The sequence below is a fragment of the Drosophila virilis genome, unplaced genomic scaffold (genome assembly GCF_030788295.1).
Source record: "Drosophila virilis strain 15010-1051.87 unplaced genomic scaffold, Dvir_AGI_RSII-ME tig00001590, whole genome shotgun sequence".
Taxonomy (NCBI): domain Eukaryota; kingdom Metazoa; phylum Arthropoda; class Insecta; order Diptera; family Drosophilidae; genus Drosophila; species Drosophila virilis.
The window spans coordinates 509,257-526,650 of NW_027212847.1; the positions used below are offsets into that span (position 1 = coordinate 509,257).

The 17,394-nt window shown below is 35.2% G+C and overlaps 1 protein-coding gene across 1 annotated transcript; it reads left to right on the plus strand.

Moving 5' to 3' along the window:
• The first annotated feature begins 394 nt into the window (after positions 1–394).
• On the plus strand, positions 395–16,899 carry LOC6636636 (cystathionine gamma-lyase). The gene is made up of 6 exons (XM_002060067.4): positions 395–616; positions 4,530–4,726; positions 4,788–4,878; positions 14,774–15,041; positions 15,104–15,431; positions 16,680–16,899. The coding sequence occupies exons 1-6, from the start codon at positions 473–475 to the stop codon at positions 16,828–16,830; spliced, it is 1,179 nt and encodes a 392-aa protein (XP_002060103.1). The 5' UTR covers positions 395–472; the 3' UTR covers positions 16,831–16,899.
• The last annotated feature ends 495 nt before the right edge of the window (positions 16,900–17,394 follow it).

The window sequence follows — 17,394 nt, forward strand, 5'->3', positions numbered from 1 at the left end:
GAACGCTAGCGAAAACATTTGATTCCAACATTTGGTTCTTTATTGGATGGACTTTAATCTCAATTTAATTTAATTAATTTAATTTAATTAAATTTAATTTCCCAGAAACTTGTGGAAAAAGTAATATTTACAGTTTTAATCACAAAACTTGCCACGGCCAAGTTCGAGTAAAACCTGCTAGTTCCTTAAATATAAGTACTAATGATTTTTTAAAATCCTTAGTTTTTTGTAAGAAGTGAATGATTATTAAATAGGAAAGAAAAAAGTATATAGAAATATGTGCAAATCAAAGCGTATGGTATTATACGTACATATGTGTGTATATCCATATGTATTCTCTTCGTTCCATAATTACATTCTAGTGTGAATGGGCTATAATCAATATTATTTGGAGCAGAAAAACTAAGTTATTTGAAACATTGATTAACAAGTCTTTGTCGCGTGCGTATCTATTGAAATTTATTTATTGAAAATGAGTTTTAAGATTCAGCCAAAAGGATTTGCTACAAAATCAATTCACGCCGGTCAGGATCCGGAGCAGTGGAAAAGTGCATGTGTCATACCTCCCATATCATTGAGCACTACTTTTAAACAGGATGCACCAGGAGAGCACCGTGTAAGTTAGACACGTACATATGTACATACATACTAAAAATTATGCATGGCTGTCTATTAAGTTAAAGTTAAGTTAACAAAAAACATATGTATTTATGAACATAGTTTTTACAAATCTATTTACTTTGAAAATTGAAATCGACCCATTATGATTCCCAATTCCTTTTAAAATAGCGAATAAAAAACCAAGTGTAAACCAATGGTTTCCGTTATTATTATTATGTTATTCTTGCGGTGAGAATTTTGAAGATGATAAATAAACTTTTGTTTGTTAAACCTTTGACCCACATTTGCTACACAAGAACGTATCAAAAAATTCTCTCAAAGATCTTTGAAAATGAATTTGAATCTAATCGAATGGTAAATAAATCGGTCTTCCGCTGATTTACCATCGCTATACATTTTTTAAATATGTAGATCTTTCGAGACACATTTTTTTATAACAACTTTTGTAGCTGGAATTTGCCAAATCGAATAAATGAAACACGTGTACATTAACCTCTCAGAGCTCTGTAGAGCTTTGAAAATAAGTTTGATGCAATTCGGACAAAACTTAAAACTAAAAACCCCTAAACACTCTGAAGACATGGTAATAGAGATCAGTGTCATGCCTATGATCATAAATTGCTAAAATAATTGTAAGAAAATTTTATTCTTGTTAATAAAATATGTATTAATACTTTTTTTTAAAATCGCATTACTGTTAAGAAATTGTTTCCGCTTAAAAATCTCCATAAATATGAAAGAAACATTTTTCCCGCTTCTATTCCCTTCTCAATTGCCAGAAATTAATTTTTGAAAGTAAGGGAATCAAAATATTTGATATATTTAGCACTGGCACTATTATCGATGTTTTCTCTGCTGGTGTTGCCATTTTTTTTAATTACCCGCTATTAAAGTTGCGAATAATATGGATATAACAACTTCCGCTACGCGATATCGTTTACGTTTTGTGACAACGTTGTGACGTCATAAATGTTATTACTAGATTTTACAGCATTTACATTTTGTAGAAGAGTCAAATGCTATGAAGTCAAGTAGCAAATTAGACGCCGCGCAGTTGTTTTTATTTTTTTATTATTCACCACAAAAAGCAGATCTTAACACTCTATGTATTCCAAGGAATCAGTGGTGTATGTATGAATTTATATATACATGTAGTTATGCATGTTACATAAAAAACTTAGATTTTGGTCATAAAAATGAGTACGATATTAAAATATGCCAGAAGTGCATCTGCCAAACGTTAAATTTTATTACGAATAACAGCAACAGCTTGATTTTGCCTAGAACTCCCAATTGGACGTAGTTTTTCTGTTTTCCATCAAACTCGGGAATGAACTTTATACTATTCAACGGTTGTCTCCCCGCTTCTACCCTAGTTAATTAAATTTTTTAAAATATAAATATTTGTGGCACAGCTCCAGACTTTTCCGCTTTTCTTTAACTGCTGCTAATTTGTATACCCTGAACCCATTAAAAATGGGTAAAAAGGGGTTTATTGTATTTGTGCAAAATGCAATTGTATGTAACATAAATAAAGTATATATATTCTTGATCAGCATCAATAGCTTAGTCGATATAGCCCTGTCCGTCTGTCAGTCCGTCCGTCCGTCCGTATGTATGAACGCAAGGATCTCAGAACTAATGAGCTAGAGATGTGAAATTTTAGCTGTACTTGCCTGCGCAGATTGTTTGTTTTCGATAATCGATAACACATCGTTTCCATTTCCAAGAAATTGATAATTAATATAATAAGGTACGTCTCGATAATCTTTTCTAAGATCCATGCTGCTGGTGGTCAATCAACACAACTTCTCTAGAGGATACGTTTGGGGATACTGCATTTCATTTATGATTCCTTTTTAAAGTGGGCATATAATCTAAATGAAAACATTTCCAAAAACTTAGTTCCATAGACTGACATTTCTGTGCAGAGTCGTCCGATCGGAAGATAAGCAGGTGACAAAAATGTCAAGTTGATGTCCTTTGTCGATTTGTGTTAATAGATTGTGCATCTGTTCGAATGTGAGAGTATCATTTCCGAGAACGCCATGAAGATGCAACTTCACTGATCGCACCCACCACTTGCAACCTCAGTGTGGCCATTGTATGCGATATTATGATGATAGGGGTCTGCGATGTTAGCAATTAATCCTCTTCATTCTCCTTAAGCTCCCACAACAGGACATGAAGAGAAGACGTGTGGTCAGAAAGGTGTCCGTACTGAGATCTGTAGCTAGTTCCAACTTGACTTGTAATTTGAAGGCATTGCTAAACAAATTAAAAAGCAGATGTTACCCCACTTCTTGCGAGGGGGAATTGTTAAACTTCGTGACACGATGGATCTTTAGTGGAATGATCGGGTGGTTGGCACAAAAGGGCATTTGCTTAAGCGTCCACCTACGGCAGGAGTCCTAAATCATCAATGATTGGTAATGAATTTTCTTTTGCGCCCATGATCTGCCCATAAACATATATTTGTATGTATGTGTGTGTTTTTAGCGCCCGAAATACAAAAATTAAAAACTTGAAATCTTGTCAAATTTGCAAGGGACACGCAGTCAGGCAACCAACAGGCACACAAGTGCATAAATGGTTATTTTCATACACAGAATATGCAAGTATACGTGAATAGCGAGTCGAAAATATTTTATTTTCCAACGATAACGAGCTAAAATGCAAGAATTTCGCAACGACGTTGCAAACCCTTTCATTATTTCATTGTGTTCGTCACTTCAAAAGGAAACAAAGCCACCGACTTTTGTGAAAAATTTAATTTGTGTGGATTTTTGCTTGTGCGGACAAATCACTCACAGACAACGATAAATACACAAATGGAAAGAGCACTTAGAATAAACCAAAGCAGTTTCCTGTAGTGCGAGGGAATACAAAATTTGCAGCGATGCCGTTCTATCAGAAGTGATACGTATTTTTGCTCTCTTGCTGTCTGAGCGCGCAAGTGTGTCTCGAACCCAAACAAAAACGAAGGCGACTTTGGACCAGCCGCACAAAACGAAGAGGCCCCATCTCATTCCACTGATTTTCCAGTCTATATGTTGTTTGGTAGAAGTCTTGTCCATTAGTAGACACGGTTGACAAGCTCGTCAAGTAGATGCAGAATTGGTAACTGCCACACTCAACATTGTCGTAGTCTTTTCTCTCCGAACACAGTGATGTGAAATAATGCTTGCCAAGCTTAAGTTTCCATCATTAAAGCATTCTGGTCCTCTTAACCAGAGATCGAATTTGAGCAGATTTGCAGAGTACGCAATGTGGCCCTCATCTCATGTTCGCGTAAAATTTCGCTTGCACTTTCTGCCACCTTCCGCATAATTGCTAAGTGCTGTTCATCGTTGTTGGCAACTCCATTAAGGCCTTCATAATTGATTTATCGACAGGAGGTGGTCGGTTGTATCGTTCAATTAGGCCTTCCCATCCAGTATAATACCGAGTCTGTATTTGGCAAATGTCATATTGCGCAAGCTTCTTCATTAGACGAAAAAGTCTTTAAGAAATGCAATTTTTGAGCTGTTTTCAAATGTTTTCAATTGTGGATTTTGAGTTCATACACAGCTTGAAAAGGAAACAGCACGAATAACTTTGCATTGTCGCTAGTGAGGTGTCGACATATTCTTCAGTCGTGTCATACAGACACATGCTATCGAACTTGATCCACGGCATCATACTCGCATCCAGCTGGGGGATGCTCACCATAATAAAGCAAGTATGTAAGACTTGCCCTCAAGAGATTTCATGGGTCAGAAAGATACGAATGTAATGATTACACATTAAAATGGATCCGTTCCTCAAAAGAAATAATCTCAACTCAATATTTTGAACCCTTTTATTAACTTCAGTCTCTAAGTTTAAGAACAATTTTCTTAATATTTATTTTATTAAATTTTTTATAGGGTTATGAGTACTCAAGAAGTGGCAATCCCACTCGAAATGTGCTAGAGAAGTGCTTAGCAGCACTGGACAATGCAAAATATGGCTTAACTTTTTCATCTGGACTCGGCGCAACTACTGCTGTCCTTACAATGCTCAACAGTGGAGATCACATAATAATGGGAGATGATGTGTATGGTGGTACAAATCGACTGATAAGGTAAGATTTAATTTACACTAGTTGTGCATAACAATAAACACAATTTATTTGTTACAATCAGGCAAGTTGCATCACGTTTGGGAATTTCCGCAACTTTTGTTGATGCCTCTAATTTGGAGAATCTTAAATCTGCATTTAAATTGGAGACAAAGGTATTTCATAAATATTTAATTCTAGAAAACGAACAAAATTCTTGTATTTGCCAGAAAAATTCATTGTAGTGAATAACAACACATTTATACATATTTGAAGGTACTTATGCATGCAAAATTCAAACATTCCTACATTGCTGCTCGCGCGTCATTGACTGAGACAAGCATACACTCTCCAAAAGTAATATTGATCTAAGTGTGCTATTCTCTAAATATAGAGATTGAACATAATGCGCTTTTTGCCAAAATTATTTCATTAATTTATTTCTTTATTCTCTTACAATATTGGGTGATTTTTTATACATGAATTCATTTATTTACTATTATAATTTGTATATATTTTTTAACTTTGAACTATATACTTTCAAAAAGTTCTTGAGTCTGCGGATTGCTGAACATATGTATTATACTCCAATCTTAAACTACTCTCTATAAGACATTCAGCCTCTATTGACGCGTCGCTTTCTGTGTACACTTCCTCGCTGATATCCAGGTTTGAAGCTAAGGCTAAGCTAACCATGGCCTCTTCTGATTACTCGACATCACATTACAGAAGTGCCGTTGTAATACAGAATGGTCAAGCAGATTCTCAATTATGTAACGGTCTTTGCCCAGGACCTTGATTAAATATGGTCCTTAAATTAGGCTCCTGAGGCACTGGAACAAAATCAATGACTACCAAAACATCTATATGAAACTTGTTTGGCTTCGGATTTTGAACGTCAAAGCGCTGCTACCATTTTTGCTGCTCGCTGGATATATATTTAGCGGTCTGCTGTCTTCCCATTTTAACATTTAGCTCTTGTTAATTCATATCTGCCTGATTTATGGGATTGTATGATACGTCTCTCAAATGAAAGTTAAATTCTAAGTTGCTGGGAGAGAGGGTTATTGATGGAACGAGTAAAGAGTTGCGGACCTAGTTGACTACCGTGGGAACACCTGACTCACCTGAATACATTTAAAAACCCAATTTCTGGAAAGAATCCAGTTCAGAAGTTTTACTGAGAAGCCGAGAAGGCAGAAGGAGTGAATAAAGGAGTCAAAAGCATTACTAAAAGTGTTATCAGTCTGCAATCGCAAGAAGATTAGTGGCTGCACATCTACGCAACTGGGATGGCCATATAAAGAGCTACATAAATGTTGCCGTTGAGCTGTTACGATATCGGATAATTTGAATATCCTCTACAGTTTTCGACAGATTTACTGCATGAGATTAACTTTGACCTTTGTATCTGATGAGGACAAAGCTGAATTTTGTATACCTACAGGAGGCCTATGTAGTTTGAAAAAAGTTTGCGAGCAGATCGGCAATGTCGATTCTGGTTCTGTAGTCGCACTCGCAACTTATTATATTTAAAAATTGCTTAGGATAATGCTGAGGGTGACAACTGCGAAGGTAAACCTTAAAGCATATAGAATGTTGCGTAGAAAAGTTTGATGTCGCATCTGCATACCGAGAGAACTCACTCTGATTTCCCGATTTCAAATATTTCCATAACACGTCGACTCTTAAGATCCAGGATGGCCTATCAGAATCGCTGGGTAAACAAGAGGGACACAAATATAAAAGTACAGGGCATCATTAAATAGTTTAATGGCAACATCAATGTTTGCACAATTGTACAGTTGGGACAAATTAATTGGCAGAATAAGATCATTTATTAAAAAAATTTAATTTAGCCTTACGAAAACAATGGAAATGATCAGCTTTTTTAATTCTTTGAGCCTTGCAAGGGCTGGTAGATTAATTACCGAATCCAAAATTGGATGAAAGGGGTCTTCAGGAAGTGAAATCGTGTCAATCCTACGCACAACACTTTGGAACGAATGTACTACTAAGCTCAAACGAAGAGATCTTTCTCTTGGGTTATGCACCCAACTAACGTGCGCTAAAGATATCTCATGTAGACCATCAATAAACTCATGTGAGATGAAGAATACAGAAAGATTGAATCCATTGGCGATGATCAACCGACATTAAAGCCGTCATTAACAACCAAGAGGTCTTTATCAAATAGTCAGCAGGACATAGATTTAATAGATAGATAATTTAGATAGTGGGGGAATACAAATTATAAACTACGAAATGCATTTACATCCACAAGCTCCAATTCTAAATGGGAAGCACATGGATTTTCGACAAAAGAGCAAATTCAAAAGCTAGCTCCTCGATCAAATCTAAGTGGTGTATTTGGAAGTTAATATTTAGGAATTTGAGATGTCCACCCTTAGCCAAGGCCCAGTAAATCGATAATATCAGATTCTGCATACAGGCCAACACGTTTGGATTTAACACAACTAACGTTCTGGTATGCAACCTTTACATGATTCGTAGTCCGATGAGCAATAAAGGAAAAAAATGAGCAAGCCAGGAAACTAAAATATGTTTTTTTCGGTGGAGTACTCACTAGAGGCTTAGGCACCACAGGTGTGATAGTGGGAGCACTATCAGCTGTGGTCTCTAAATCGCCCTGTACTGCCACGATAAAACGATTGGTTTTTCTACGCGAACAGACCCCTAAAGGCAATACTGGTCTGCCGCATAAACGCATACATCAGAATCCCAACACAAGTCACAACTAGATTGTAAACCATTACGTTGGATAATAGCATCCCCCTTGGCCTCTATGACCGGCACATTTAGAATGCTAAACATTATCACATAGTCAACAAGGCATTCTTGATTGACTTGTCGTCATATCACCTTGGCAAGTTTATCTAAACCAAACAATTTGTTCATCTATTATTATGTGTTTCTTTTAAAACAATGGCAATGTAAGAAGAGTATAAAGTTAGAAATTATTAAGAGCGTACACAATACCAAAGCACATGTTGAAAATCGCGAGAGCTCGAGAGACTATTTTAATTATTATTTACACAAAAGAGCTTCTGCATAAGGGAGGCGATGTGATGTTAAATATGAACAACAACAAGCAGCTAACCTATAGATATAGGCAACTATCGAATTTACAAAATAAATATGTCTGAACGATAGCCGAACATTAAGTTCTTGTATGCACAACTTTTTTGTTGGTTAAGATATCTTGGCCAAATTCAACGCCCATTAATTTAACTATGGAAATGTAAGATGTTGTCAACATCAGGCTTTTATGTCATAAAGGTTTTGGGAAACGAACAGCCGACCTAAAATGAAATTTTGTGTTGCATATTGTTAACTTTCACCGTACCGTGTTTATCTAGTTTTCATTAAGCTAAATAATTCTTATTAATTTTTTTTAATGGTAAAAATACCCAATCCTTTTTTAAATTTCATCTTTGTGGCGTACGATTGGATATAAATAAAATTGGCTGTCATGTTAAAATACTAATGCCCACAAGTGTTTGTGTAATTTTATGTGTGTATTTTTTTGCTGTTGAGGTTGACGAGTAAGATTTAGTGATAGATAGATAGATTAAAAAATTAGTGTGAACTTAATGTAAACATTGGTGATTTACACCATACCAATATGTTTATCAAAGTCATGAAATTATATTTCAATCCTTCGATATTTGAATGCTTCGAACACCAGATACTGGGTACCATTACAGGTTAGGGAGATCACAAATTATGTAAAGGCATTGTAATTCTGCTTGTGCATCGCGCTCTCGCAAATTTTTTTCTAATGCTATTCGCTCCAAACAATTTGTTTGTGTACGAATACGTTTTCGTGTTTCTCTGCGCTCTCGCATCTTGCATACGCATTTAATAATTATGTCGTGCTGTAGGAAATCGTGCACAGTCAAGCAGGCTGATGATTCTGCACTGCCGCATTTGTTAATTGCTGGCTGGGCGTGATTGCGACAAGATTGATGCAATTGCAAAGAAGTCATTCGCAGCCTCTATTGTTAGCAAATTTTCTGCGAGTGTGTCAATAACCAAATTTAATTTCTCCACCCCTCGTGAAATATCATCATTAAAAATAAATGTTTCACATGATATGTTCCCAATCATTTGTGATCCCAAATTTTGGCCACCACATATGATTGTTCATGAGTTCAAGCCTAAAAAGCGTAACCAGCCTGTCACCCTTCCAGTCCCTTCAATACAGGGTACCATTTCTGCCCCAAAAAACTAGCTTCATCTTCTGACCAAATCTTTATTCATTATCAGAATGTTAGAGGTCTAATTTCAAAGCTTAAAAATCTTTTCATTTTTTTTTCTTTCACTTCCTTCGATTCAGATATAAAAGCATTTTCAGAAACATTGTTAAATTCAACCATATCTAATTTTGAGATTTTTTCGCATAACTTTATTTTGCATAGAAATTATCGGCCGACTCGAGTTGGTGGGGTGTTAATTGCCGTTGAGATTGATTGACGCTGAGAATTAATGTGACTTTTCCTACACAGAATTTCTATATTACATGCTTTTATGTCCCTCCTTCTTCTGATATTCAAGTTTATATGAAACATATTACTTGCATGAAATAAGTTTCTTCACACGTGCGTGATAATGACCTATTTATGATGTTGGGTGATTTTAATTTGCAGAACATCTCTTGGTCATTATTCACTGCCGAAAATTATCTAGTGCCCCCAGCACAGCACGATTTTATAGACTGCATGCTTGATCTTTCGTTGTTTCAAATCAATTCAATTTCTAATCATTTGATTAGAACACTTGACCTCGTATTTGTTAATGACTACCTTATTTCTAATGTGTCTAGGTCCACTCCTTTATCTTTTCCTGAGGATGTCTATCATCGTACTTTAGAGATTGCAATGCTCAATTGTAATCATTTAATTTCGTGCTTATCAGCCATTATTGGCTGAGATTATTCTCCGCTGTTGCTTTCGCAAAGAAACTTATTCTTTGCTGAATAAGTTTATCTATGCTTTCATATTTATGTCTTTCTTATATGACTCGGTTGGTACGAATACCGCCATTAATTTTTTTTATATCACCCTAAACTCCCTCCTAGATGTGTGTATCCCAAAGTCAATTCCTTCGACTACTTTTTCAAAACCACCCTGGTTTACTCCCAGATTATCCCATCTCAAAAATGTAAAATCAAAATATTTTAAAAAGATTAAAAAGTATGGTTCGCGTACAGACTTGGCCAAATATTCCATAGCTAAGTCGAACTTCTTTCTTTTTAATTCTCAATGCTATTAGAATTATTGTAACTCGTTGTTTAGGGCAATTTGCCCAAAATCCGAGAAAGTTTTATAATTTTGTAAACTTGAAGCGTAAATCTTCAAGTTTGCCAATTTCCTTTTTCTCTCGGGATGAATAAAGCTAGCAATGACTTTGATTCTGCTAACCTCTTTGCTAATTTTTTCCAATCAACTTACTCTTCAGTCTGTCCTAATACTAATTCTTACCTTTATACTATTTCTTCCGCTAGTCCTATACCTCATCTCATTATTTCACACTCCTCTCTCCTATTAGCTATAATCTCTTACTCTCCTGGGCCGGACAATATTCCAAGATGTCTACTCAAGGAGTGTAGTTCTTCTCTTCTTTATCCATTGCTAAAGCTTTTTAATCTATCCCTTGAAACTTCTGTCTTTCCATCTCTTTTTGAAAGAATCTTTTATCATTCCTCTTCACAAGAAAGGTGGGAAGTCTGATATACAAAATTACAGGGGAATTGCAAAACTTCTAACTTATTTTAAAAAAATTATCACTTCGAATTTGCAGCATTTCTGCAAATCAATTGTTTCCCCTGTTCAACATAGATTCGTAAATAATCGGTCAACTACGACCAATCTGCTAGAGTTTACTTCCTTGGTAAATTATGCTTTCCTTTCGAAAATGCAAACTCATGTCATTTACACTGACTTCAGTGAAGCGTTTGATTCTGTGCATCACGACATTTTACTTTTTAAACTTGACCGAAAAGGTTTCCCTCCGTCTCTTTTACTATGGATTCATTCTTATTTAAAATGTAGGACCCAAAGAGTAATGCTGAGGCTGACTACCTCTAAACGGGTCACGTTACTTCTGGTGTTACTCAAGGTAGTCATCTTGTACCTTTACTCTTTACTCTTTTTATAAATGATCTCCACTTTGTTATATCACATGCCCGTGTACTCATGTATGCGTATGATGTCAAACTTTTTCTATCATACACTTATCCACTACATCATTCTCGTCTACAAGACGATTTGAACGCTATGCAACTTTGGTGTTTGGCCGATCAATCGCATTAAAATTTTTCAAAAGAGTATGTTTATGACATTTAATCGTACTACACCTTATCTTGTCAGTTATACAATCGACAATATCCCTTTGCAACGTATACTAACAGTTAAGGATCTAGGCGTTATTTTTGATTCTAAACTCTGTTTTAATCTTCACATAGATACCATCGTTAATAAGGCAAAAGGTGTACTTGGATTCATTAAACGATGGTCCAAAGAGTTTAACGATCCTATTATAACAAAACTTCTGTACATCTCTCTCGTTCGCCCTATCCTTGAATACTGCTCTTGCATCTGGTCTCCGCAGTATAACAATAGCCAAAATCGTATTGAATCTGTTCAGAAGCAATTTCTGCTTTTTGCCTTACGAGGTTTAAATTGGGACCCTAATCTTCGGTTCCCATCCTACTCCAGCAGGCTGCTTCTTCTTGACTTTCCGTCGTTAGCCAACCGAAGGATAATTCTCGGTGTTGTTCTCTACATAAGTTGATAATTGGCGAAACAGATTCTCCGTTACTTCTAGGGCGCCTTCAATTCTCTGTTCCGGCTAGCATAACCAGAAATTATCGCCCCTTATTCCTATCTACGTGCACAACAGACTACACTATGCACAATCCCTTTCGCGTGCTATGTAAAAATTTTAATAGTTTGCATCACGTTTTCTCTACCGAACTGTCTCTACCCCTAATAAAATCGTTGCTTTCAGGATACCTTCGGGAAGTGGCTGACCATTCCCAGCTATGAGCAGGGGCATAGCTTGCCGAACAGGCTGAACAATTTTCCCCCACCGGGATTTCCCATTACTTTTCTCTTTGTCCTATCTACTTAACACTCTTTATCTAACTAACATTTATTTACTTTATTAACAATCTTATTTTTTCCTATTTATTGTATTTTATTAATTAATATAGCAAATTAAGATTATTTTAATTTTACTTAAGAACACTTTTTCCTACATACAACCTTCTGCTTAGATGTAGGCTCTAATAGCGTCACTGACAAAATTAGCTGTGAAAAGCGGCACAGCTGGCCGGACTGGCAATTGAAACACCTCCATCGGTCGGTGATTTAGAAAATTGTGTTCTTTAACTAGGCTTTTAGGATATAATTCCATTATCTATTATTTAATCTATTGAGGAAGACACTCGTTTTGTCGACCATTAATACAATAAAAAAAATAATAATAATACTCCTTCGACATACAGGCGTGTGGGAATTAAAGCAGCCGTTTTCTTTAATAGCATTTGTGTTTTTCAACTGAGCTTGATGAATTTTTCAGCAGTAGATCGTATTGTGCTTTATTAAATATCCGTATACTCTCAAAAAGTCAATGACATTAAACTTTTTCCAATCGATTTATTTATTTGATTTATAACTATTCAAGAAGCTATAGGTAAAATTTTGTGACTATTGGGAAGGCGATTGGGAAGGTGCAGCTGTAATATAATAGAGAAGAATATCTTAAAACAAAATTGTTTTTATTTTTACTTGTTGACTTAAATAAAATAAACCTCTGACCCAAGCCAGCTGATTAAATATTTTGAAAATAGAAAGATCTGTAAGACTAGCATTAAATTAAATAAATAAGTAAATTAAATATTCCTTTCGGTATTAAATTTTCTCAGGTAATACATTTTTTTTTATGCCAATGGGTACATTTTTTTATAACGGGTTATCCCTGTAATTTGGGTTTGAAGTCTAAAACGTAAGGTTCATAAGTTTTAAATTTAGTGTTCAAAATCAAAACAAGTAAGAGGTTCTAGTCGAGAGCTTCCGACAAGGGAATACCCTGAACCCCTTTTATTCCAACACCTAATGCAGTTCGCGCAACGCGCTTGTTTAAAGTAACATATAAATTTAAAAAAAGTTTCCCTTGGTAGGGCTTGAATTCGCAACTGGGCGCATAACTTGCTGACGACTCTACTCAACAGCCACACCAGCCAAAAAATTCTTAGAATTTGCGCCCCATTCAATTGGGCAATAGAACATAAATTTGGTTTTTTCATAGCCGATATTAATGAAATTTTCTACAGTATGTCTAACTGTACCATAGAATGTATTCTCAAGAAGTCACTTGCATTAAAATTGTGGCTTAACTTGGTGGGCCATATAAGTATGGTTATTAACTTGATTTATAGCTCTGTAGTGGTATCGAGGAGGTGGCGATAGGTATAAAATGAAAGATACTTGATATATATATATATATAATGTCAAGTTTGGTGACTCTAGCTCTTAATATTTACCAATTTCGCTCAGAAAACAGGATGTCGATATCGATTGCTTCGAAACGAAGTAAGTTATCGATTATCGGAAACAAGCCCGAGTAGGGAATATTTTGAAGTTCGTGCTACCAACATGAAACAGCATATCTCATGCTGTTAGAATGCGATAGAATGCGAAGCAGACGCGCATGAATATGTGTCTGTACATGTTATTATTATTATTATATACATTCTATTATATAACATTCTTAACCCATCTTTATGCAATTTTCTACAGTAAATATATCTGTGTATTCTGAAAAAGTCAATTGTATTTAAATTGTGGCTTAAATTGGTTGGCGATACAAGTTGGGCTATTTACTTAATTAATAGCTCTCGGTTGGTAGCGGGGAGGTGACGATAGGTATAAAATTAAAGAACTTGACATATATGTAATATTCTAGAAGCAACATATAATGTTTGGTGACTCAAGCTCTTATTATTTACACAATTTGCTCAAAAAACCGGATGTCGATATCGATTTTATCGATTGCTTGGAAACTGAGTAAGTTATCGATTATCAGAAACAAACTCGATCTGCGCACTAGGATCACCTACATCTAAAATTTCAAGTCGCTAGCCCTTATAGGTTCTGAGATTCTTGCGGTCATACATACGGACGGACGGACAGACAGACGGACATGGCTAGATCGACTCGGCTATTGATACTGATCAAGAATATATATTATATTGGGAAAACCTCATTAAAATATTTTTATACCCGAACCATCTGACTTCAATTACTTACCAACATCTGTACTCGACGACTAAAAACGAATAAAAATAACAGCACATACACACAGCGTAGAACACAATACAATCAAATTGCGTAGCTGCCGTAAATACATCTTAATTTAACCAGCCGTTGTCTGATATTAATGACATGTTTAACAGTAGATCGTATTGTGCTATAGAATATCCGTATATTCGCAATATTACAAAAGCAGTAAAATTGTCGCTTACATTGGTGTGTAGTGTCAATTGATTTATTTAATTTTTTTATAGTTATGTGGCGGATGCGGGGATATATAAAATGAAAGATGCCTGATTTGTATATATTATTCAAAAAGATACATGTCTGGTTTGGTGACTCTTTATTTTAATACTTTAAAGATTTGCCTTTAGATTTAAATTTTTCTCAATTGCTCGAAACCGGGGCAATTTTCCGATTTTCTAAATCGTATGTGCGCACGCACATACTAGGGCACAAGTCTCCAGCTGTTATATGTTCTGAGATCGACACGTCACACATGCGAATATAAATATGGGGTCCAAGATGTATCAGTCTACCTGGGGCTTAACCCATTCTCAATGGGTTCAGGGTTAAAGAGCAAAGTAAAATTAGCACATAAATATCAAATAATTATTAACGTAATTAATCCGTTTTTAAAAAACACCGTTTTGGAATAATTTACATAATACATTAATGAATAATTTGTTAAATAATAAACACTAGTTAATACTTAATTATTACTCTTTTTCAGCTAGTTTGGATAGAATCGCCGACAAACCCACTAATCAAAGTTGCGGACATCGAAGCCATTGCAAAAATATGCCATGAAAAAGGAAACATAATTGTAGCGGTCGACAACACATTTCTGACGTCCTATTTTCAAAGGCCGCTTGAGTTAGGAGCTGATTTAGTTTGCTACTCGTTAACAAAATACATGAATGGACATACTGATGTTGTTATGGGTGGCATAACAATAAACTCTGAAAATCTTTATACAAGATTAAAATTTTTACAAAATGGTTTGTTGATGAAAGTGTATATGCAAAAGACTTGTATATTCATTTATTGTCTTTTTTTGCAGCGGTTGGTATAGTTCCATCTCCATTTGATTGCTATCAGGTTAACCGTAGTCTGAAAACACTTTCATTACGTATGAGACAACACCAAAAAAATGGAATTTTAATAGCGAAATTTCTTGAATCACATGCTTTCGTTGAAAAAGTACTACATCCAGCGCTGGAATCGCATCCACATCACTCTATAGCTATAAAACAGACATATGGCTATAGCGGAGTGTTTTCATTTTACATAAAAGGCTCTTTAAAGCATGCTACAGCATTTTTAAAGGCTCTTAAATTATTTACATTAGCAGAAAGTCTTGGCGGATATGAGAGTTTAGCTGAGTTACCGTAAGTAATAATTTAATAAATATTTTGTATTTGAATATTTGTAGTAATTGAATAAATAATAGTTGTTTTATACCGTAAACCCATGGAAAATGGGTAAAAGGGTAAAGTGCATTTGTAGAAATATATGTGAAAAGCAGAAGGAAGCAGCTCTGAGCCCATGAAGTATATGTGTTCTAGATCAGCATCACAAGCCGAGTCGAGATAGCTATGTTTGACTGTCTGTCCGTATGTATGAACGCAAATATATGTCAAAATCATTTATTTTAGCGAATTTGTTAAATCAAGTTAACAAACCAATTTATACTGCTCACCAATTTGAGCGGCAATTTAAATGCAATTTGATCATTCATTTCTTCAAGATTGGTTGCACAGAACTTACTAAAGAAAACGTGTTTTGGAACATCTGCTGTAGGTGATAAATAATCACGGCAATAAGTTTCGCATCATCTGCATACATATAACATATATATATATATATATATATATATATATATATTATATTTGCGGCAGCAAGCGCAAACGACAAGAGTTTCAGTATACACACACATTCATGCACTGGTTGTTTATTGATTTCTATACACAGCACTATAATGCGTATAGTTGCAGTTATAGGCTGTAGATTTGTAGTTTGGTGGCTAAAGAGGAGGACATCCAACAATTTGGGAATTTAGTGTCCAAGGCTGTGATCTTATTATTAAGTTTGCACAAAGCTGGAATGCAATTCGTCAATTACTTTCTTGATACTTAGCTTTCCCAACGCCAGACGCTTGCAACATTCAACATGATTTGTAAGATTGACTTGCATTAATTTGCTTTTTGCAATTAAATCAAATTAGCAATAAGTTAGAAATCGCCACATTACCACCAATTGGCTAAACTCAGAAATTTCAACAATTAAGTTGTTATATATAAATCGGTAAATAATTGCTGGGTTTCAATAGCATTAGTAAGGCTGAAATTGCATTTGTGGTGAACAAAACAAATTTTGCACAATGCCAATATATTGCTTTGAGAACTAGAATGAATAATCCTTTTTGCCTCTCCACCATAAAGAACAAATAAAAGTGTATTCAATATTTCCATATATAAGAACCAAATCACGTTTTTTACAATAAAAATTGCTGTTAGAAGAAAGAAGCTAAGATAAATTAATATCAATCACACTTTTACTTTTATATAAGTTAGTACTTCAAATTTACTCAAAAATTCAATTATTTTTCTTTATTTTTTAAATTAATTTTATTTAAGGTCAATAATGACTCATGCCTCTGTTCCTATTGAAGACCGAAAGTTGTTGGGTATTACTGATGCTCTTATTCGTTTGTCAGTCGGCCTTGAAGACTCTGACGATCTGATAGATGATCTGCGACGTGCTTTGGATATTGCAGCCCAAGCTTAAAAAGTACAGCTGACAAGGACCATAATGTAAAACAAATATAATAAAAATGTTTTTATATATGATCAGTAATTCAGTATTTTATGTTATAATATTAATGTGTTTGTGTGTATAGTTCCTAAGGGATAACCACAAAGAAGAGTGGCTGATGGCATTGGGACGGCGGACGGTACTCCGACCTGCGTTTTCCTTTAAGTAGGGCCAAGATTGTGTGTGAGGAGAGAAGTGCAGTTTGAATATGTGGCGACTTGCAAAAAAGTTGACATGCTGAATCTTTCGATGGATTATCAGACTCTTGCTAATCCCTTATGGAAATGGGATTTCTCCAATACCATAACAGAGATAACAATTACGGAGAAAAATTAGCGGGTCTAATACATCTTTGTCGAAGATACCAGCGTAACTAGAGACCCTGTGTTTGTGCTGCTATCCGTGAGGAAATTATCATCTATTTTTGTGGATCTCTTTCAAAATTTCATCTGGAACAAACCTTAATGACGTGAAACTGAGACTCGATTTCCATTGCAATAGCAATTCAAATGTTATAGCCTCTGTCCACTGAACATA